At 43.9% G+C, this 22,872-nt stretch overlaps 1 protein-coding gene and 1 long non-coding RNA gene across 4 annotated transcripts; one reads left to right on the forward strand and one right to left on the reverse strand.

The window, feature by feature from the left end:
• Positions 1-683: 683 nt before the first annotated feature.
• On the reverse strand, positions 684-7,723 carry LOC135448358 (uncharacterized). The gene is made up of 3 exons (XR_010440429.1): positions 7,640-7,723; positions 4,475-4,635; positions 684-1,040 (listed from the first exon to the last, which is right to left on the reverse strand). It is a non-coding gene; the product is annotated as an uncharacterized LOC135448358 (long non-coding RNA).
• Positions 7,678-19,872, forward strand: E2F8 (E2F transcription factor 8). Of its 3 annotated transcripts, none has more exons than XM_064714310.1 (14): positions 7,678-7,733; positions 7,992-8,101; positions 9,406-9,681; positions 10,003-10,159; positions 11,607-11,912; positions 12,541-12,702; positions 14,111-14,248; positions 14,558-14,767; positions 15,298-15,382; positions 15,638-16,121; positions 17,001-17,216; positions 18,057-18,186; positions 18,277-18,593; positions 19,312-19,872. In XM_064714310.1, exons 2-14 carry the CDS (start codon positions 8,063-8,065, stop codon positions 19,483-19,485), a joined length of 2,694 nt encoding a protein of 897 aa, XP_064570380.1. In that variant the 5' UTR covers positions 7,678-7,733; positions 7,992-8,062; the 3' UTR covers positions 19,486-19,872. The 3 variants fall into 3 exon arrangements, with proteins under 3 accessions (XP_064570380.1, XP_064570381.1, XP_064570379.1); XM_064714311.1 differs by lacking the exon at positions 7,678-7,733 and adding an exon at positions 18,705-18,767 and having other exon boundaries at positions 7,934-8,101; positions 19,312-19,419; XM_064714309.1 differs by lacking the exon at positions 7,678-7,733 and having other exon boundaries at positions 7,934-8,101.
• The last annotated feature ends 3,000 nt before the right edge of the window (positions 19,873-22,872 follow it).

Genomic DNA, 22,872 nt, shown 5'->3' on the forward strand with positions numbered 1-22,872 from the left:
CAGCAGCCTGACAGGCTTCCAAGCAGGGTGTAACCACTGGGATTTTAACCAGAACAACACAGACTAGAATTGATGAGTAAAACCCTCCTGACCATCTTCTGTTTGCAAGGGTGGACACGTGTCTGCACTTGCTATGCCAGCAAGTGATACCTTGGTAGATTTATGCAGCAAGAGATTCAGTGAGAAAGTTATAATGAACCTCTGAGCACTTTTAAGGAAAAGCAACTGCCAGAGATTAAGGCAAAGATAATTACTGTTGACATGTTTAATCCCTTCATGGCAGATGAAATAATGCAGCTTGGTTTAGATGCTACATACAGAATAGAGAGGAGTGGTTAAATAGAGATGGCATTTGGAACAGAAGATGGCAGGTGCAAGTGAAGTTTATTTCGGGTATTATGGGCTTTGTGGTGGATTTATTGCGCTCAAGTAGCATTCTCATAGGGGAAAAAGAAAAAGGTTATGTGTGCAGTGCTGAACAACTCTCTTTACATGCAAAAGGCATGGAAAACTAGCTAATGGAGAGAAAAGTCTGTGTTCAACTCATAACAGAATTTTGCTTTTAATTGCACACGGAAGAAGCTCGGAATCCCCTGTTCCCTTTATGCCATTATAATGCATGCCATTTCTAAGAAGCCAGGAATTTTTATTACCCATTCCACCACGTGGAATCCACAGCACAGACAAGCTAAGAGTCTGCCTTTCACATCTACTTACTGCAAGCAAGTCTGGATACAGGGCATATGGTGCTGCATAACTTTGGAGAAGCAGAAGATCATCCTGCAGGCAGTCCTTTCAGCTGGGAAGGTGCCAGAAGGAAGGAAAGAGGAATGCTGAGTCCTTGTCCGGTGTGTCCAGCCGTACATCACAAACTGAGAGATGACTCCAATGCCCACCCGTGTCCCTGGGCGGGGGCCTGCCATATACTTGTTGTGGGCAGCCTCCAAGAACGCACCCCTCGTGGATGGAAGTACCAAGAGCAGCCTCAAAAGAGGGGCAGTGTGGAACTAATGAGCCATCAGAAGTTAGGGCAAGAGAACCTTCAGAGCAAGAAGATGAAAAGGTGGCCCAGGTTAGAAAGGCAGAGCTGTACAGAAGGTTTAAGTGAGACATGTAAAGAGCAAACTCAAAGAAACAGCTTTCAAATATGATATGGTACAAAACCTCAGGAAAAGAGGAATTACACTGACATGGAGAAAAGTCTTCCAATAGAAAATACTATTAACGTTCTCAAGCTAAATTCCTTCCTGATGCAAATCCTCTGAAACCAGTCATTTTGCAGTAGAGGAAAATGTCTTGATGTGAATGTAACATTATTCCGACTCAATGAGTTATGGCAAACAATTCAGCATGAGAATATTGAGAATCTATTCAGTTGAACCAGAGGAGTGAAGAGTGTCTGTGCAATGTCAGTGTAGTCTGTTTTGTTAATCCCACGGTACAAAGTATTCTGCTATTGACATGCCATTGACAATTACATGTGTCATTTCTCAGCTAAAGAACTGAGGGGGGAAGGAATTTGTGTAAGAATCTGCATTTTAAACAAACATTAACTTCTGGATGTGTCTGTGCAGTAGGAATCCTCTTAAATAAGAACCGAGATGCTGCTTGTTGACAAGAACAAATTGAGATCAAGTCATAAGAAAAATGCTTCATCGGCTGCTTTAAGAATTCATGACGGATTCCACTACAAATACGTGACAGGACAAATACAAAATAAATTAAGGATTTTCAGTAGCACATCACTTAGGGAAATAAGATCTTCCAAAGGCTCCCACAAATAACAACATGATAGCAATCTTTTTTTTTTCCTACACATAAAAAAACTTGAGTGTATAAATATTTTTTTTAAATGTAATCTTCTACTTCAAAAACATGAAGCAAGTAGACCTTTTCTCCAACTTACCCTTTCAGGAAATAACTCTTGTGAAAGACTTGTGTGAATGTTTCCCTTTGGTAAGCAGAATTCCTCTTAATTTCTCAAAAATATTGACTCATTTAAATGGCCATGAGTCTCGACTCCTAGTGGAGATAACTTACCTCTGAAATGTTGAAACAACAAAATCTAAAGTACACTAAAATAATTTAGATGGTATTACCTGTGAAATGTTTGACTACAAAAACTGAAATGCATTTGAAGTACAAATATGCTCTTTACTGAGTACTCTATAAACTCTTAGCTCTAGATGTTCCAGAGCTGAGAAAGTGCCCTGTGTTTGATCTTAATAAACACACATTTCTGAGTTGTTATCTTACTTTCCTAATAATTCATCCTAGCAGGAAAAATATACCTACAGAAGTGAAGCACTGAAATACTGTATCTCTATTTTTCTTCATACCATGCTATTAATATTCTTGCAGTGTAGGTTCTGGTGCATGCATTAAGTTTTAATTAGCATTCCCTGAAATTAGCATGCCTGAAAAAGGCATTTGTTTGTTTAGGAATTCAGGTTTTCATAATGTTTTGGGGTTGTTTCCTTCTCAGCCTTCACCTCAGAGCTTGACCAGCTGATTTAATTTGCCTAATTCTAAAAGATAGTGTAACAACTGAAAGCAAATAAACTCCAGTTAAATTTAATCAGCCTGTGTTCAATAAGATGCTTAATATGATTTAATTTTATGCAGATAATGAATACAGAATTAGGCAGGGCTGGAGTAGAGCACTCCATAGGGCTCCTGACCCAGTGGGAGCTGCTCCCACACCCGGGTTTGGGGCTGCCAATTATTGCTCCCTGCCACTTTTCCTGCCACCACAGCAGCTCCCAGGCTGGCACGGGGCAGCAGTGATTCCTCTGGGTGCCTGCATGCAGCTAAACTTACACACTGCTGTGCCTGCTGTGGGGCTGAGCTTACACACTGCTGTACCTGCCTGCTGTGGGGCTGAGCTTACACACTGCTGTGCCTGCCTGCTGTGGGGCTGAGCTTACACACTGCTGTGCTGCTGTGGGGCTGACCTTACACACTGCTGTGCCTGCCTGCTGTGGGGCTGACCTTACACACTGCTGTGCTGCTGTGGGGCTGAGCTTACACACTGCTGTGCCTGCCTGCTGTGGGGCTGAGCTTACACACTGCTGTGCTGCTGTGGGGCTGAGCTTACACACTGCTGTGCTGCCTGCTGTGGGGCTGAGCTTACACACTGCTGTGCCTGCCTGCTGTGGGGCTGAGCTTACACACTGCTGTGCTGCTGTGGGGCTGAGCTTACACACTGCTGTGCCTGCCTGCTGTGGGGCTGAGCTTACACACTGCTGTACCTGCTGTGGGGCTGAGCTTACACACTGCTGTACCTGCCTGCTGTGGGGCTGAGCTTACACACTGCTGTACCTGCTGTGGGGCTGAGCTTACACACTGCTGTACCTGCCTGCTGTGGGGCTGACCTTACACACTGCTGTGCTGCTGTGGGGCTGAGCTTACAGACCGCCCAGGATATGCAGTTGCTCTCCATGGAACTGCTCCAGGCCAAGTCGGACGGGGCACTGAGAAACTGGAGGTGGAACTGGATGAGCTTTAAGGTCCCTTCCACCCCAAACCATTTCAGGATTCTGTGACAACATGCCTGTGGAGACACTGTCTGACAAAAATCCAGATTGCTTTTAGACATTGTATTTTCAGTCTGCCACATGACATTTATTTGCCATCATTTCCCAGTTTAATCTTTAAAAGGTTGGAGTTTTTTTTTGGTTTTTTTTTTTTTTGTGTGTGTTTTTTTTTTTTTTTTTTGTGTGTTTTTTGGTTTTTTTTTTTTTTTTTTTTTTTTTTGTGTTTTTTTTTTGGGCGCTTTTTGTTTGTTTTATTTTTTTAAAATCATTTAAAAGCCACTTAGTGCTGCTGTAGCCGGTACAGAATTACAGATGTCGTTTTGCTGGGCATATACCATGGTGGGAGCACAGCCTGCCAGCACATCTCTGTGAGGAGCAGCAGTCTCTTGCAGACAGGGAGGAGTAAAACAAGTGTGACCTCTAGTGAACCCAAGTGCTTATACCACTCCTGCAAGAGGCACAGCCTCAAGTTACCTGAACGCTCTGCAGAACTTTATTCATAGCTCAGAAATGAAGATATATCTTTGTTACATCACAGCCCAGAATGAAGACAAGGAGAAGAAATGGATAAATGTTGTAATCCAGATTTCGTCACAATTTTTAATTGAGAGATTAACATTACATCAGCACGTGAATAAGGAACCTCTGACCTCCAGCTTGTACTCCTGAAACTCCTCTGCCTTCTTTTCATTTTTATTGAAGGCAATAATTTCATTATTTATACTTAAATATATGAAATATGTAACCCAATCTACTGAGAGATTTATGACATATCTGGGGGTCTGCTTATATCAATAACTCCTTGCCTAGAAGTACATACCTACAGAAGGCTGCAGTTTCTCCTTGAAACCCATCAGACATTAAAATTAAGGTATAATAAATACCTTATTTAGGTATCAACTGCCCTTTAAAATTAACTTGAATAAAAGAAACCTTACCAGAAAACATGACATTTGAAAGAGACATATGCAACGAGCAGCATCACTTGCCAGGGTTCCCACAAGCTGTGTTTCAACAGTGAAACTGGATGCTGGACTCCAGGCACTTCCCTGCAAATCTCCTGCTGGCAGCTACCACGTTCGAATTCACAATTCCAGCCCTAGAAAGAGAAATAACAAAGTAGCTCCTTGAGGAAAGCAGCCTAAAATAGCCTGAGCACTCTGACGGCAGGGCATAAAGCCACAGGAAGTTCAGCTTCCTGAAGGTTGTAGAGATCACAAAATATTTTCAATTCACATTACTGTCAGTGATTTTTTTTTAATTATTATTGTTAACTGGAACTTTACAACAGAGTATTCTTAGAAACGTGGTCACTAAAGCCCCTTGCTCAGGACCACATCCAGAGCTTTTGGGTAACCCCAAGGATGAAGATTCCACCTGGGCATTCTGTAAGTGGCCTTATACATGGAATTACCTAATAAGAATGACTCCAGTAAAATTCAGTGTGCATTTTCTCTTTATGTGGGCCATTAATTACAATTCCTCTTGACAAAAGTGTAGCACCACATCTAGGAAGCACTCCAGCACAAGATGCTGAATTTGCTGCCTTGTGATCACACTGAAACAAATCCATTATTGACAACATGTGTTCATACAAGAAATACAACTTGAGCAGTGCATGCAGAGCAAACCAGATTAGATTTAGCCCAATGCATTGCTAAAGCTGTTTCTGGGAGAGGAAACTTTGTACAGGCAGGTGAGGAGGGATGCTTAACTAGAATGGAGGCACTGCAAGCACCTAATTTCACAAATTCTTTGCTTATTTACCACTTTATCAGTGATTTGGTTTGACCAAACCGCTAGGATATGTCAAACATTCTCTTTAATCCACATGGCAATGCTGTGAGTAACTCTTTAGCTGAACTAGCATAGATAAAATCACCTATCACTCTCCAGCTGTGATTTCTGGCATCAGGTGCTGTCTTCATTCAGCACAATACCTGAAAACAGCAAACATCCCGACAAAGACCATCACACAAAAGGCTTCAAGGTTGTAGTTAAAGGGCCCATTACTACCTAGCTGCTGGCGCTTTGGTTGCCATGTCAGGGACATGAAAATTTCTAATCTTTGTTCTTTTTCCTTTAAGAGGTACCTGGCAGAGAACGTAATTGCAGTTTCTTATTCAAGTCAAGCAAGAGCAGAGGGAAATACAAACATTTTCAATTGGTGGCTGCAAGTGAGAATGCCCTTTATTGCTCCATATAACTCCATCATCTTTATTGCTCCATGTAATTCCAGAAATGCAAAGGCACTTTCGTGGTAAGGAGCATGGCAAAAGAGGCACAGAAGTTATTAACAGAATAATTATTTCAGTGGATGTAATATCCTGGGAAATTCCTTAAACCTTTACTTTAAAATGTCTGATACTGTTGCAATGGGCAGCTTGTAAAGCTAACTCGAGGGAAAGAAGTCCCCTGAACAAAGGTCACAAGAGTGTGTTGTTTGAACAGAGATAATGGCTTCTTGATTAGGTGATAAAGGTAATTTTCAAAGCTCAACATAAATTAAATAAATATTCAAATGACAGCTTGAATGTTAAAGCCTGATTTTTTTTCCCCTGGTTTGATTTTTGAAACACATGAGTGCTCCTCATTAAGTAACTCAAATTCCAAGTGGTCATGCCTGGCGTTGTGGGGGTAAAGAAAAAACACACATTATGTTTTTAGTATTTACATTTGTAGTTCTTGTGAGTCACACACCAGCTCTGGGTTACAACAATCACACCTTCATAGTGCACATTTTATAGAAAGAAACCAATACACAGTAATTATATCAAAACATAAACAAGGAGAAAGAGCAAATGTACACCAAAATCCCACTTTTTGAGCTGTGGCTCAAGGGTACTGCAAGAGAACAACCCTTGGCTGCCACATGGCTGGTGACACCAAGGAGTGAAGGTCCCTTCGGGTCAATATTTTCATTGGAGTTTACAACCTTTCAGAGGAAACTGCAGAGTTACATCAAAAGGTTTGGAAATCCTGACTCTAGCATAAAAACCGGCCGAGATGAGGTGGGTTTCAATCCCAGACTCCTGCCTGCAGAACAAAAGTATTGTTTTGTTGCAATAAGGTCGGGGGCACCCTTATCGCTCTCGACAAGCCCCTGAGAGGGGGCGCAGCCCGGGGGTGTCGGGCTCTGCTCTAAGGGACCACGGGACAGGACAGGCTGTCTGAAGACGTGGCAGCGTTTTTGGTGGGGCATTAGGAGGAATTTCTTCACAGGAAGGGGTGCTCAGGGAGGTGCTGGAGTGACTCGCTGTCCCTGAAGGTGTTTGAGGAAAGCCTGGACGTGGCGCCCCCTGCCATACCCGCCATCACCGCCATATGTTGGTCATAAATTTGACTTGCTGATCTCAGAGCTCTTTTCCAGCCTAGTTGGTTCCGTGATTTTGCGATAAGCGGCACCAGACGGCTGCGACCCTTATCTGGGGGCAATACCACCCTTTGGCCGGGGCGATCGAGGCGCTTCACCTGAGCCCTCACCGGCTCAGCCATTCACCTTTGATCGCCTCCTTTTGCTGCGCGGGAGTCTCTCCAGCCGCCGTCCACCCCCGGCCCGGGCAGCGGAGCTCAGCCTGCAGCACAGCGGGTGCGGTTTAACCGCGAAGCGCGGCGCGTTTTACACACGACGTGCGCGGCGGGCTCCGAGGGGCGCGGCGGGGCGCTCGCGGTCTGGCGCCGGAGCGGCGGGCGGGACCCCGTGAGGGGCGCGCGGGGCCCGCGGCCGGCGGGGGAAGGCGCGAGCGGCGCGCGGGGCCCGCGCGGCCCCTGACGGACGGGACGGGGACGGGGCGAGGCCGGCGGCAGCGGCGGGTAAATGGGCTCCGCTAAACCGCCCGGCGCCCCCCGCCCGCTCCGCCCCGCGCCGCCGCGGCCGTTGGGGCGGGAGGGTGGCAGGGAGGGAGCGAGGGAGGGAACCCGCCAAAGCCCCGGCCCGAGCCCCGCCGGCGCTCGCCCGGCAGCGGGAGGCGGGAGGAGGAGGGAGAGGCCGCGCAGCGCCGCGCTCCCATTGGCCGCGCGGGGAGCGGCGCCGGGAGCTGATTGGCTGCCGCGCCCGCCCCACCCGCCCGCGGCGGCTCCGCGCGTTGAATTCAAATCGGCACCTGGAGCGGCCCCGCGCTTCGGCCGGGCCGGGGCGGGCGGCGGCGACAGCGACAGCGCTGCTCCTGGGGGCCACCGGCGCTCCCGGACCGTGGGGTGCGCGGCGGGAGCGGGAGGGCGCCGGGGTAGCGTCTTCCCTGTGTTTAAACGCGCCGCCGGCGGTGCCGATGGGCGGTGCTAGGCCTCGGCGGGCGGGGCGGGGCGGGGCGGGGCCGGGGCCGTTGGGCGGCGGGCGGGCGCGCGCGGGCCGGGCCGGGAGGCGGCGGGACGAGCCCGGCGGCCGCGGAGGGCAGCGGGAACCGGCCCGGCACGGGGCCCCCATCCAGTGCCTCCCTCCCTCCTCCCGCCCTGCAGAGCCGGCGGGACCTGCGATGCGGAGCGGCGCGGCGGGAGCGGCGGGTGTCGCCTCCTGAGGCGGCGGGAGAATGCGGCCGGCGGGCGGGGAGATGGGGGCCGGCGACAAGGTAATTCCTCCGGGGAGCGAGAGCAGCCGCCCCCCGGGGCTGCCGCTTCCCGCGGGGCGGTGACAGCTCCGCTGCCCGCGCTCAGCCCGGCTGGGGGTGAAACCGCTCCGGTCGGAACGATCGCGCGTAGAAACCGCGGGATGGCAGAAACCGAGCGTGTTTTACCTTCGCTTTAATTTCTGTCCTCAACAAGAGCTCCTGAAACTTCATCTCTCGCGACCTTTATCCCCGGTGTCCGTGAAGAACACTTCTTCCTCCTGGCTGTCCTCTCCTCTCTGTTTTTCCCTTACGGAAGGTGTGCGGAGGAGCAGGGATAGTGATGTTCGGAGCGCGTTTGTCTCGGGCGTTCTGTGGTGCCGAGACGGAGAAGTTGCCACTGGGAGAGGGTCCCGTGGAGGTGGGGCGGCGCTGTACCGAGCCCGCTTCCCTCACAATTCCAGGCTGGCCGGCCTGCCCGGAGCCCCGGGCAGCTCCCCGAAAGGGGCTCCGGGACCCCGAAAGGGGCTCCGGGACCGCCACAGACCCCAGACCCATTTCTCGGAGGGCTTCGCGGGGCCGACCGCGCATGCGCGGAGACGCGGCGCGAAAAGTAAAGGAGGAATGGGAGGGAAAGGACGGGGAAGCGGATCGGTCCCGATCCCGCCCGGGCACCCGTTCCCTTCGCTCTCCCTTCGTCTTCATCCTCTCCTCTCGTGTTCTGTCTCGGCAAGGCCCGCGATCACATTCCACCCCTCACTCCGCTCCGAAGTTTGTTGGGAGCTTGTTAAAGTTCACTGTAAAAGTTAAGAACTTGTTAGCCAACACTTCCATGACTACAAATACCGGGCTGGGCGCCGGAGTTGAGGCAAATACATTATAATTATTATATATATATATATATATATATATATATAATTAATTATATTATAATAAGGATATGTTTTCCCTGACATGCAGGCCGGTGTCTATTTAGCTCAACAAGAATTTATAAGCAACATCACACCCGCTCCCGGGTCATTACATGTTTCAACTGTTATTTATAGCTCTCTGCTATGCATTAACTTATGTTCTGATTGTATTTACCTCAGAGGAAGGAAAAAGAAAATTGCCCAAGGAATAAGTGCCAGGGGACCCAAGCCTGAAGCTACAGGCGCAGAAATGGTTTCAGGGAAGGGACTCGTTGCTTTAGAGTAGGACTGGAACCCTTGACTTGGAGCTACCCAAAAAACGCGATGGATCTCTATCCCCCTTTGACTGTTATTGATAAATGGATCGTGGTACACCCGGGCTTTAATGTCACCATTGTTCTTTTCATTGATATGCAGGAGAATGAGCATTCTGAGCCATGCAAAAACGTACTGAAAACCCCTTTGAAACAAGCATCTACCTCACAGTTGGTACTGACAGAGAGACAGACTGACTGTCAGCCTCTAACCACACCCCCAAAACCGAAGGAAACCCCTCCGGCAGATCCATGGACACCTACTTCCAACCTGAAGATGCTGATTAGTGCAGCCAGTCCTGAGATCAGGAGCAGAGAACAGAGAAGGCAACTGTCAGACAGTTCAAGTGAGGTCCTACAGACAAAACACTGTTTGCAGGTATGTTGAAAAGTATTTGTTTTCTGTTTTCTCTCTCTTTTTTTTTTTTTTTTAAGTTAGCTGAAGGCTGTTTATTCAGTATAAAAATATACATTGACTCAGCATATCTTTTTTTGAAATTTTGGTTTTGGAGCACCTATTAAATATAATAATGATATTGACTAGCTACATTCAACAGGTAGTGTTCTGGTTTTATTTCACAGCTGCTGAAGACAAAGGGAGAGCACTGGCCCTTTGCCAGTGCTCACTGTGAAGCTGTTAAATATCTGTGCTTATATATTGTCAAAAACCTCACAATCTCCTTTCCTTATTCCCTCATAGGAGCACTTATTGGGGGATGAATATGAAAAATCTCAGCCAAGTCGCAAAGAGAAAAGTCTCGGATTACTGTGTCATAAATTCTTAGCTCGGTATCCTGATTACCCCAGCCCTTCACAGAAAAGTTACATTTGCCTTGATGAAGTCACTGAAGAGCTACGTAAGTTGGTGTTCATCCTATTAAACATTTCTTCATGCAAATTTGCCTATAACCTGCCATTTTCGTTAGTATATTTTTGCTCCATACAATTTTGAATGCTTACTCTCACTCAAATTTATTTAAACCCAGTTTTAAACTGCTAATTCCCAAAGCAATTATTTTAGAATGCTGATGTTCCCTCAGTGAATTGAACTGAGAGAATCCGAATTCTGTTTCATATTGGACATCTAAATTATTGCTTATACCACAAATAAACAGAGCATTTTAAACAGTTGCAGTTTTTTAAATTCAGAGATGATACCTAAGATTAGTGGTTAGATTTTTGCAGCAGGAACTAGAATTTCTCAAACTGAGCCTACAGCTTCCTGTCCGATCATGACATCAAAGCAAGAATCTTCTTTCTGTTCTTGATGGTATATTAACTTTCTCATTCTATATCACTGTTTTTTATGTTGCACCAATAATTTCTGCGGGGTCCACATTTCTATGGTCAAGCTGAAACTTTTTTAAATGAAAAAAAGTTATGGAGTCGCAGTATTCTGCAGCTTATATATGGATAATAGTTTTAAAATTTTAAAGCTGTATGATTTATATTTTTGTATACTTTGTACAAAAGGACATATAATTTAGGAAATGTCTGGTCAAAAGCAAGAGTTTATCAGACAAATGAGAACAAAAGAGTGTCACCGTGATATTTTATGGAAAAACACCTTCACCAGGATTTCTTCTCCTGGGAAGCTTCAGTTTCTCCCTGTTTTGCTGCTTTGGAATGTGATTTGGAGAATTGTTTTGATTTAATGACCAATCCCAGTCCAGCTGTGTTGGACTCTCTGGTCAGTCATGGGCTTTTATTATTCATTCTTGTCTAGCCTTCAGATGTATTCTTTTCTCTATAGTTTAGTAGAGTTTTAGTATATCACTTTCTTTAAATATAATATAATAACATAAAATAATAAACCAGCCTTCTAAGAAATATAGAGTCAGATTCATCTCTCACCTCATCCTGGGGACCCTCACAGCACAACAGAAGAGTGTGCTAATAAAATGACATGTCAAACGAAGTTATAAAACAGTTTCCTCCCATGAGTTTCTGAGGTTATTTAAGGACACCATCTAGAATCAATGCAGTGAATAATTAAAAATGCTCTGTTTCTCCTAAAGCTGGATTGAAACCCATGTAATGGCTCCTCTGGCACCAGTAAATTTTATTTCTTAAGGAATGCTAAAAGCCAAGTATAACTCTGGAACAGCAAGTCCTTGCATATACACAGCCAGATTTGTTTTCCTTGCTGGCAAGACCTGGGAGGGCTACTTTGAGTTTCTGCTGTGGAATTGGCAGAAATGCTTTGGAAGTATGCTGAGAGGAAGGAGAGGGCTCTGTGCTGCAGTAATGCTCGAGTGCCGGTGTGTCACACGGCAGAGCTGTCAGGCTCCCCTTTCTCCGCAGATGTGGAGCGCAGGCGCATCTACGACATCGTGAACGTGCTGGAGAGCCTGCACATGGTGAGCCGCCTGGCCAGGAACAGATATGTCTGGCACGGGCGCCACAACCTCCCCCAGACCCTGCAGGCCCTCAAAAAGGTGGGGGAGGAGAACAAGTACATACAGCAAATCCAGATGATCAAGAGAAGAGAGTATGAGCATGAATTCGATCCTGACGGTGAAAGGAATGAAGAAATGGCAAGTTCTTTTGGCTCAAGTGAGCAGTCAGAAATGTCTTTTGTCGAGCTCCCAGGAGTGGAATTTCGTGCTGGTAATAATTCTCTATAATGCCAAGAATAATATGTACTTGAAATGATAAATTTCTATGAACATGGGAAAAAAACATTTATTAGCCTTCCTTTTTTTTTCTGAGGTGGTGCTGCCCCAAAGGCACCACAACTGTTTGTAGTGAGAAAAAGTGCTCTGCACTCTTTCACTTGTCTTATTCGTTCATTTCTTGTAATTTGTTTCTACATCAAGTGAAACTAACAAATACACCAACATATAATTCAATTGCCATTACCAATGAATTGTTATAGAAACCAGAAGTTACTACTGAATGTTATAGAAACTTGAGGCATAAATTACTCAATTGGTTTTATTAATTTAGCTTTGATTTATGGAAGAAATTTTAATGAAGGGTTAAGCATCTTTAAGAGTAGAAGTTGTCAGACAATGGGAAGCGTATGTGTGGGATACATCACTGTCTGTTCTTTGTACTTAGACTTGGTATCCACCCAGTCATCTGTCTCTGGTCACGTAGGAACTGATTCTGGAGTCAGCACTGGCCCTAGTCTCTGTGTTATCCTTACAACTATTATTACTGACTCATTTCTTCAGTGTTTGTTTGTAGCTGGTGTGTCCCTGAATACTTTAATCCTTTCTCCTGTCTGCTGCAGCATCAGTGAATGGCAGGAAATACAAGTCCTTACGAGTGATGAGTCAGAAATTTGTGATGCTGTTTCTCGTATCAACACCTCAAATAGTGAGCCTTGAAGTTGCTGCTAAAATCCTGATTGGAGAAGATCAGTTAGAAGACTTAGATAAAAGCAAGTTTAAAAGTAAGTACAACAGCCAAGTGTAAGCTAAATGAATTATCCCAGTACTACTGCATATAAGGAAAAATACTGTCTTACTTTTCCTGCCATAAATGTTTATTTGAGCCTCCAAAAACCCACTAAACACCTTCTACATTTTATAATTTTTGTGTGGCTATTGATGCATAATGCCCACCTGAGAGGAAAAGTCCATTAAATACTCCCTTCTGAAGCATTGTCACAAGCCTCCATATTAGGAACCATTTCTCTTTCCTCAAGCAGCCTGTCAAAGTTTTCAGCATCATTTCACCAAAGATGCCCCAGAATCATGCAAAATCTGTGTTCTGGCCCCATAACTAACTTGGTAGAAATCTAAAGAAATTCGATTTGTAGAAGTCCTGTGAACAACTTGCATGTCAGAGGAAGTGAAACCCTTTGCTCTAACTGCCAATTATTTCTTCATTCTTTTACCCTTCTCTCAGTTCCCTGCACACTTCTTCCCCTTCCTCTCCATTCAAATTAATGGTATTTCTAGGTCTAGGTCAGTAGACATGTAATAATTAAAAATGTGCTGCTTTTCAGGGATAGTTGTGGGTTTCATTGAAAATTAGACTCTTCCTTAATTCTAAGATTCCTTTGCTTGTTTGGGTTATTTTTTGTGTTGGTTTTGAGGGTTGTTTTGGTGGAATTGTGTCTATGTGAATACTGATCCTTGCTGGTTTCAGTTCATTATTTCCTTTCCACTGCCTCACAGCAGCATAGAGGTGGTGGGTAGCTACTCAGTAGGGTTTTTTCTTGCTTTTATTCTTCCATAAGAAGAGCCTGTCTCACCATAAAAGCATTTTCAGGATGTTCCATCTGTCTACCTGTATTTCAAGTATCAATTTTTATCAAGTTTTACCACGTTCTTGGTTATGAAGCCAAAACTTCCATGACCTAAGCACATTCACTATGCTCTAGAACTCACTTGTAGTTTGACTTCTGGCTGAAACTTTTCCCTAATAGCTCAACCTAGAGCCAGGGAAGATATGCAGGATGGGTGTACTGCTGGATTTCAGTGTCTCTGCCCTCCAGTTCCCATGTTTGCCATTGCATGTGTGCACCTGCCTTTTAATCTGCTTATATTTGCTACAGGATTTGTGTAGGTTTGATCATCACACAGAAATCAACTGGTTTTGAAAACGGTCTTTTTTCCATATTTAGCATAATACACTTTGCAGTGTCTTCTAGATCTGCATCTATGTCTTCTATTTTACATGTAAACTTTGTATCACAATATTATTTCATTGTATAAATACCTGTTCCACACAATTGTTCTTTTGATTGTTCCAAAAGCTTCTTCCTTTTAGCTGCTTAAAGAGTGTTTCTTTATCTGATACATGCTACTTGTTAATTGCAGTGCTACACTTTCCATTTATTTCTTTTATTTCAGCCAAAATTAGAAGACTTTATGACATAGCAAATGTTCTCAGCAGCCTTAAGCTTATCAAAAAAGTCCATGTTACAGAGGAGAGAGGTAGAAAACCAGCATTCAAGTGGACGGGACCTGAGGTCTTGCCAAATACTCAGGGTAGGTGTATGTGTCATTTCCTTTTGTTCTGCTGATGGTATTGATTGTTGTTTTCGTTTTCTCTACTAGAAATTTTTGACCAAAAGACAGAATAACTAAGCAGGCAATCTTTTACTGGTCACATCACTGTCCTTATTACCACAGCAACCAGTATGTATTTGCACACAGTGGATGTTCAGCTATTGAGATTCTTGAATTTCCATGTTTGCTGCTGTTGGTACTTTAAGAATTATAAGCCAGGCTCAAATAATTGCTTTTATTACTGAATCTGCATATGATACATATTTTCTTCTTTTTTCTGTTTTCTAGATATAAAACTTGAAGCCACTTCTACAACCTGTTCCCCACCTATTTCAGAATCCATCACTTCCAAAGAGCAGTGCTCAAAAGCCCTTTTTCCTTCAAAAGGAAAGCAAAACTTCACTCGGCATTCATCTCTAATAAAATTAGTGAAGAGTATAGAGAATGACAGAAGGAAGATCCAGTCTGCTCCAACCAGCCCAGTTAAAATAAGTGCCAGTACGTATCTTTTCATCATTTTTCTTTTAGAAACTTCTTTTTCTTTGTTTTTAAGTCAGATGTAGTCTTGCATTAAATATTTGGGCTTGCCCTCTTCTCATGGGACATGTAGATATGTGGGTGGTGCCTCCTTTCAAAAAATGCATCTTAAAAGCTGTCAAAAATGCAGAAATGGCTACAAACCTTCTGTTTGTCTAGAATCACTGAATATTGGATCTCCTCTGAACCTGCTTTGTTGTAGAAACTCTGCTTTGGATCATGCTATCCAAGCAGTTCTGTGTTCCAAAGCCTGGCCAGACAATTACCTGTCTGTGTTCACGTTCTTGCTAGGGATCCTCTCTGGGGCCTTTAACACTGGTTTGGTGTGAGCTGATGTCCCGGTGATCCAATCACATCTGGCCTGAGTTGGAGGATAAGTTACCTCATTAAGTGTTACACTACATAATGCAGTTTCCTCAAGTTAAAGTTAGATTTTCACTTTGAATTGATGAACTCACTGTTTTGATTTGTTGTTCTTCTCCTCTAACCAGGTACTTATCAAAGTTTACCAGTTTTCCCAAATACAATAGCTCAGTTTCCAGCAATCACTAAACATCAGCTGGAAGGACAATCCAAGTAAGTTTGCACAAGTTTACAGGTGAGAACAAGTTAAAGTTATGCTCAGTTATACTTGAGTGGAGTAATAGCCTGCAAAAACCAGTAAGCTTGAGTACTGCAGGCTAGTTTTTAATTTATTTTCTCTTTAGTGGATTGAGAAGTACAGGTTTATGTTAACTGTTTATATTACAGAAGATAATTTGTCAGAACATTGATTTCTGCATGGAGGAATTAAAACACATTTGGGATGTTTTTGTTTGTTTCTTGCTGAAGGACAGCAGAGGAGGTGCAAATGAAGTGTGCCCTGTCCTCGCCTGAGGCTGTCCCCAAGGCCGAGCCCTCTCCGCAGCCAGCTCTGAGCCAGCCCCTCGGGGCGTGCCCTGCCAGCCACAGCTCGGTGTCACCAGTCATCCTCCCTCACCCTCAGTCTGGGGTCTCGTATGCCATCTATCTGCACCCCTCCCAAGCCCACACGGTGACCACCTACAGCCCAGGCTTCATGCTGCAGCCTCTGCCCTGCGCCAGCGTAACTGGAATGAAGAGCAGTAACTCAAAAATATTGAATGTAATAACCACGGAGGAAGGGGACACTCAGAGGGCTCCAGATGAGCCTACAAAGTCCTTGGCAGCTGAAGAAAGACCTGAAACGAAATCAGAAACTTCATCTCAGCGGTGCCTTAAAAGATCACAAGCACTACCAGAGAGTAATTTAATTAAAAGGCGTAAAAGTGATGAGGAAAGCCTTGATACTTCTTTGGTAAGTTAAATTAGTTTTAAAATGCCATTTTATGGCTTAGTGATGTTGCCACCTACTCATTTTCAAAGTGAAGTAGGAGCCTGCCAGTGAGTGTAGGCGTTTTGTAAATAACATCAGGCTCGAAGAGATGGTGTTTCATTTGCTATGCTGTTAATGTTTGAGGGGGCTGGGGTTTGCATCTAAGGAGACAAAGTGTTCAGGTGTAGAGAAAATAAAGCAGCTCACCAAACACTGTGTCAAAACTTACCTATTGATACATGATTTTGGAGTAGATCCGGTTGAGAGCAAGGTTGGAAGCGAGAGATCTTCAAGGTCCCTTGAATTCTAGGATTCTGTAAACTTGCTGGCACCCCTTCTTGGCTTTAGAGGTGTTAGGAGGGAAAGTGGATGTATGAAAGTCACTGAACAGGGAACATCCCAAAATCCTGGTGCTTCTAAATACTCCCACTCAGTCTTGGTTTGTTGTAGGCATAATAGAACAGACATGAAGAGAATAACAGGTTCAGATAAACTTGATGTATATGGAGAGACTGGGGCTGGGTTGCTTTCTACTCCTCAGTTACTGATTGTTTTAGCATCTCTGTAAATTATAAATCTGCTGTAAATTTGGCTTGCTGAAACAGCCATCATATGTTACGGGTGTGTTATGACAGCACATGCTATTCCACATCCACTAGCTGGGAAGAAACAAGATGTGATAACATGGACCTGGCTGTCCTAGGGACCAGAAATTTTTAAAGTACAAACTTGGGCATGAGGAGGAAGTAAAAAGCTTTCTTTCCAGTGTTTAAGAATGTATAACTACTCTTGTAGGGCTCTAGTTGAGATCATTAAGCCTTACAACACCTGCCTTTCTTTTTGTATGTGCTTTCTTCAAAGGGAGAATCCACTAAGAATGAAAAACCACCTTCCAATAGCTCACAAACTAATCATGAAATGGACAATGTCCAGGAAGAGAGACAGAATGAAACCAAAACAGATCAAAACATGGCAAGTTGCTGTGACCAATGTACAAAAGAAAATATTCCAGAAGATGAGGATAAAATCAAAACAAAACAAGACATACCTGTGGCATTTGCCATTCCTGCTCCTGAGGTAAGATTTGTCTTGCCATTCCCTGGGAAGACACTGCTTGGAGTCTCTGCAAAAGAAACAAAACTACAACAAACTACTCCTACCTAGGTTGTCTTTGGCTGAATTCACTTTGGTGAGCTTTTAAAACCTTATTTTGTAGGAATGTAGGATTTCTGTTTGTGCATTTAGTACACAAAAAAGAGGACACAAAGAGGCTCTCAGGCTGCCATTGGAATGAAGGTCACACTGAGGAGCTAAGGGCAATAATGAGATCCCTTACCTCCCCCATCCTTTCTTTGCATATCCTTACTGTCAGATGCTTGGAAACAGCATCACATGAAACTCTCTTCATCAGAAAAATTCAGTATTCTGCAGTTAAGACTGATTGCTGTAGAGAACCTGAACAGTTCTGTTGACAAGAACAGAATATGTAAATGCAAAAGTTTTGCCATCCAATGTTTGTTTTATGAAAAATACAATCCAAGAATGAGGTGATGTGATGATTTACTGAGTCCAGAATGTTTCTTCTGGAAAAAATGGTATTCAGTATCAGGGTTTCTTTTCCATCTGGTCAAATTGCACTGTGTTAATCCCAGGTGGATTTCCAGTTCCCCACCAAGAGTATCAGCTGCAAATGGAGCCAGCTGACTTCTGTGTGGTTTTAATTGAAAGAGCATGTCCTTGAGTCTGTTGTGTCTCTTTTCAGACAGAAAGTAGTAGAGGCATGGGATATGGCATCCTGGGGACATGGAGGATAAAGAATAAGAGCAAGGCAAGGGAAGGCTGCAGTTTTGGAGAAGAGTTTTGGGGTTTGTGTATTCCATGTTTGGGCTAAAGATGTGCTGTCTCTTTCTCTCTCAGACATTTTTTCCATCTGGTTACCTTATTCCTCTGACTCACTGCACCCACGGCACCAAGGCAGAGTGCTCCACCAAGGAGAAGGCTGGGGTGTGCTCTGTGCAGCACACAGCCTACAGCTCTCCCATCACTGGTGAGTGCCCAGGGAAGCAGGCACGGGGCAGCTCGGGGGCCAGGAGCAGCTTGTGCCAATTCCTTTCAACACCGGATGTTTCTGTTCCAGGTGTCATTCCAATGCCAGCCTCAGAACTGAAGACAGTCAATATTCCTGCTTTTCACATAACACCCTTGAACATAATGCTGTCCCCAAATTCCATAGCTGCTGCACCTGTACTGAGCAGCTCATGCCTCAGCTCGAGCAGTACCAGCTCTGCCCCAAACCCAAGCTCTTCAGCTCTCAACTTTATGCTGCAGCACATAGGACTAATACCTGCTGGTGTGCAAGTTCCTGCAAACCCCGTTCTGCAGCACGTGCCAGTCTCTTCCCAATCAGAAAATATCAGCCACAGCTCAGGGAGCACAAATGTGCAAGAAGGGAAGGTGAGTTAAAACATTGCAGCTCCACCGTGGTGGGTTGAGTGGGAAATGCAGTGCGGTAATTCCCTTACAGCAGGTAAAATTTATAAATAAACATTTCTTTTTGATCTTTAGAAATCAGCACTGCCCAAAAAGAGCTAGCAGTGAAGGCCAGCCTAAGTACAGTAGAGATGAGAGGTTAGCAAGGAAGATAAGTGACTTATTTGTGGTGGAAGTGGAGCCAGCTGGAAGATGACAAGATGTGAAGAAACAACTGTTTTAGAAGGAGGATTTTACGTATCTGAGAGATATTTTAATAATGACAAACTGACATTGTGCTTATAAAAAAATTGTTCCTTTGTTATTTTCTTTCCTTCTTGTTACTTCCCTACTCTACCCTCAAGTTCTTGTGTGTAATAATAGCTATTCTTTTAATAGGATAGGATTGTACAGGATTTTAAATATTTTTTTCCCCCCACAGGAAGTTTCTCTGTGTATTTCATGTAATACTGTATTGCCTAATATCTGTTTGTGTTAAAAAAGAAGGGGGTTAGAAAAACCATGTTTTTATGTATTTAAATAAATATCTAAAGGAATGCAGGTATACCCTTCTCAGTAAAAAGTTCCGTTTTTAAATTTCAGGGGGGAAAAAAGTTTGCTAACATCCTGCAGAAACTTAGAAGTAGTAGAACTTACTTTTTATTCCCCCATAAATGAAAGTAACTTTGTCTTTTCTCTTCAGTTCCTCCAGCCAAAGGAGCCTCAGGAGCCTCAGGCAGTCACAGAGAACTTTTTCCGCACACCAGGAGGGCCAAACACAGAACCTGCACTATCTGCAAACTCAGATGGCACCCAGAGAACCTCTCAAGGAACTTTATATATTCCTCAACGAAAACTTGAAGTTTCAGAAGACTAATTTTGGGAAAGGGAATTTCTGATTGTGTTAGCAGGCAAAATTGCTGGTAACACACTGCACACATCCGGCATTGTATGATGGACAATGGTTTGGACGTGTATTGCCATGACCTCAATGCTGGAATAGCCTTAATTGATGCTTTAGAAAATAAAACTGACTCTTAAGGAGAAAGTTAATGCCTAATAAATTTTTCCAAAAGGCTTACCTGAAGTATTTAACAGCAAAGTTATGTATCTAGTGGGGTTTTTTGTGAGCGTGTGTTGATTTCTTCTATGCAAAGTAAGCTGAAATTGTCTTTGTACAGAAAGGTACAGTCTATCAGTCAGTACAGATTTTGCACCAAAAAAAAAAAAGTACTGTGAGTGTGTAAATATTTTATGTCTTAGAAAAAAGGCCACAGGTAAAGTGTTTTGCTTCTGTGTTTAATAATGCTCTTTTGTAAAGTTAGTAAGAAGCACAAAAAAAGCTCCCAAATTTTCTTAATCATTTTTTATATAAGTTAAGAATTATTTATACTGTATTTTTAAATTGATTTGTTCAGATTAAACTTACATAAAACTCTACAGTGACTTTTTCTGTTTGATCAGATTAGATTACCTAAGTTACACATTGCATATGCATATATTGCATATTCACTGGCATCTCAATTCTTTTTCTGCCAGGCAGGGGTTGCTGTGTTCTGAAGGAAGGGGGGAAAATGGTGTTTTGTGAAAAAGTGAATTAAATAACTCAGTGTAACTTCTGCACTCTTATCAGTAGATACTACAACTCCTAAAAACAAGTCAGAACATCAAGTCAGTCACACAGGAACGTGTGTCCAAATGGCACAGAAGTTTCAAACAGGTTCAGTCAAACCACTCGAATTTAAATATGGGCAGCAATGTCTCCTGTACACTGAAGGGAGAAAGGTGAAGGCTTCTCGTACAGTTCACACTCAGATAACAAGTAATAGCTGACAAATTGAATAAAAACACAGTATCTGCCTTCCCAGGTGAAATGTGCCTGGTAGACCAACCTGGGATAGAAGAAATGGTAGCAAGCCCCAAGTTTCAGGCCTGGACTGCACAAAAAAAATATAATTAAAACAGCTATCCTGTAAAACAAACTCATCTGCTCTTTAATATTGCAAATACACCTGACAGAATATTTCACTATTGAAATATTCCTAAATGAGGGGGAAAGAAGAATAAAAGCTGGAAGCAGGAAGAATTCTCACTAGAGCACTGAATTGATTTTTCTATTATTCCAACGAGGTAACTGATCTTTCTTACACCTGTTATCAAATTCATTCTGGAATATAAAGGCAAAGGTTTTGGAAATTTGCATTACTCAGCAGAAACAAAGCACCCCTTTCATTTCTGAGCACCACAGCTGACAGACTAAGAAACTAGAGTACTTGGGTGAAATGGTCTTGTCACGCATTTTGGAAAGCTGAGCACGTTTTGGAAAGCTGAGCGTGTTTTCTGCCTTTCTGCCCAGTGTCCCTTGGCTCCTGACACTGCAGTTGCTTTTCCACCAGCCCTTTTCTTGCTGCGTGCAGTTTGTGCTGCGTGCAGTTTGTGCTGCGTGCAGTTTGTGCAGGCTGCAGAGCCGCTGCTCTCTCAGCCCCGGGGCTCTCCTGCCCCAGCAGAGCCGTGTTTGTCCCTGGCAGCCCAGCTCCTGCCCTTGCACCTTGCCTCCCTGCCCCGGGTGCCTGCGGAGCTCTGGGCAGCCCCTCTGGGCTTTGCTCTGCACTTGCTGTGTCCCAGCTCTCAGGGCAGGGCTTTAATCCCCTCCCCTGATCTACAGAAAACTCTGCTTTCCACTCCAGTTCATGCATTTAGAACTCCAGTTGTGTGTGTTGAGTCTTCCAGCCCCAGATCCTGCTGACCACAGCTGACCTGGAATGATAGGGAATCCCAGGTACCCTGTATGGATCCAGCTGTTCCTTGGAGCTGTGATGAGCCTTTCAACAATCCTTACAGGGACACACAGAATTTACAATCCTTACAGGGGCACAGAAATTACAGAAATTGCAATCCTTACTGGGGCACACAGAAATTACAGAAATTAAAATCCTTACAGGGGCACACAGAAATTACAATCCTTACAGGGGCACACAGAAATTGCAATCCTTACAGGGGCACACAGAAATTACAGAAATTGCAATCCTTACAGGGGCACACAGAAGTTACACAGCAGCAGAGAAACCAGGCAGCACCCAACACCATGAAAACTAAAAGTTCGTCACCTGCATTTTCCCCTTAAATCCTCTGCCAAAACCAAAGGGAAAATACATTTTGGGGCAAAAACTTCCTTCACAGAGTTCCCTGCAGCTGGGTATGGCACAAATCCATACAAGTACATGATCTATAAAATAGGAGTGAACATTACAGAAGGTTCATCCCTCTCAAATGTCAGGGGTCCTAATGTAAGTCACCAAGGGTGCCAGCACAAAGATTTAAGAAGCTTCTCAGTGCTGCCCATGTATTCCAAGAGGGGGTTCAGGCCTGCCCCTCCTTGCTGCCCTGGTACAAGGAACCCTCATAGCACACACTGCACTGTCCCCTCTGCATTTGGCTTTGTCTGATATAGAATAATTCCATCAACTATCTGGGGAGAACCCCCAGAAGGGATGGAGGCCAGCTCCTCTGCTCAGGAAAGAGAGAGTCCTTCCATTTTACACCAAGGACCTCTCTCTGCATTATAAAATCTGTGCCAGACTCAACAGCAAACAGATTTATATGTTCCTAAGAGTTTTCTCAGCTAACAGACCCCTAAATTCTAAAGTCTGATGTGGATTTGTCATCTAATTTTCTTATGCTGCCATGAAAGTCCCCTGGTTGAGACTTTCAGCTTGAGAGTTCTGGTGTTTAACCCCTGGAATGGGCCCTTTCATACACAGCAAAGTCCATGATCCTGAACAAAGTTGCTAAATTCAGGCATCTGCTCAGAAAAATGAGAATTAGCTTCTAAACCTCAAAAGCTCCTAAAATAAAGCCCTGTAAAAAAGTTCACACTTTACTGCCCACATGTCTAACACATCTGCAGCCTCATCCATTTCCAAGGGACTCAGTCAGGCACGGCAAAGATAACTGCAATAATTACACAGGCTAAATATTTTACATATTATCTACCCACCTTAATGCCTAAAACCAGTAAAAAATGAAAGATTTAGGTAAAAGCATAATCCCTTGTATCCTAGAAGGCAAAGCATTTGTATCTCTCAAACCATGAACTGTAGAATGAAACGCTATTTAGTTTAAAACTGTTGTTTTCCTGGAGGTGCTACAAGCAAGTATGATTATTTTAAACAATTATTTTGGTAAATTACTTTTGGCAACATGACCATTAATAATGAGATCGCCATTTCAAGAGCTGTTATTTTATGATTCACATTTAAGCAAT

This window comes from Zonotrichia leucophrys, chromosome 5, assembly GCF_028769735.1.
Source record: "Zonotrichia leucophrys gambelii isolate GWCS_2022_RI chromosome 5, RI_Zleu_2.0, whole genome shotgun sequence".
Lineage (NCBI taxonomy): Eukaryota > Metazoa > Chordata > Aves > Passeriformes > Passerellidae > Zonotrichia > Zonotrichia leucophrys.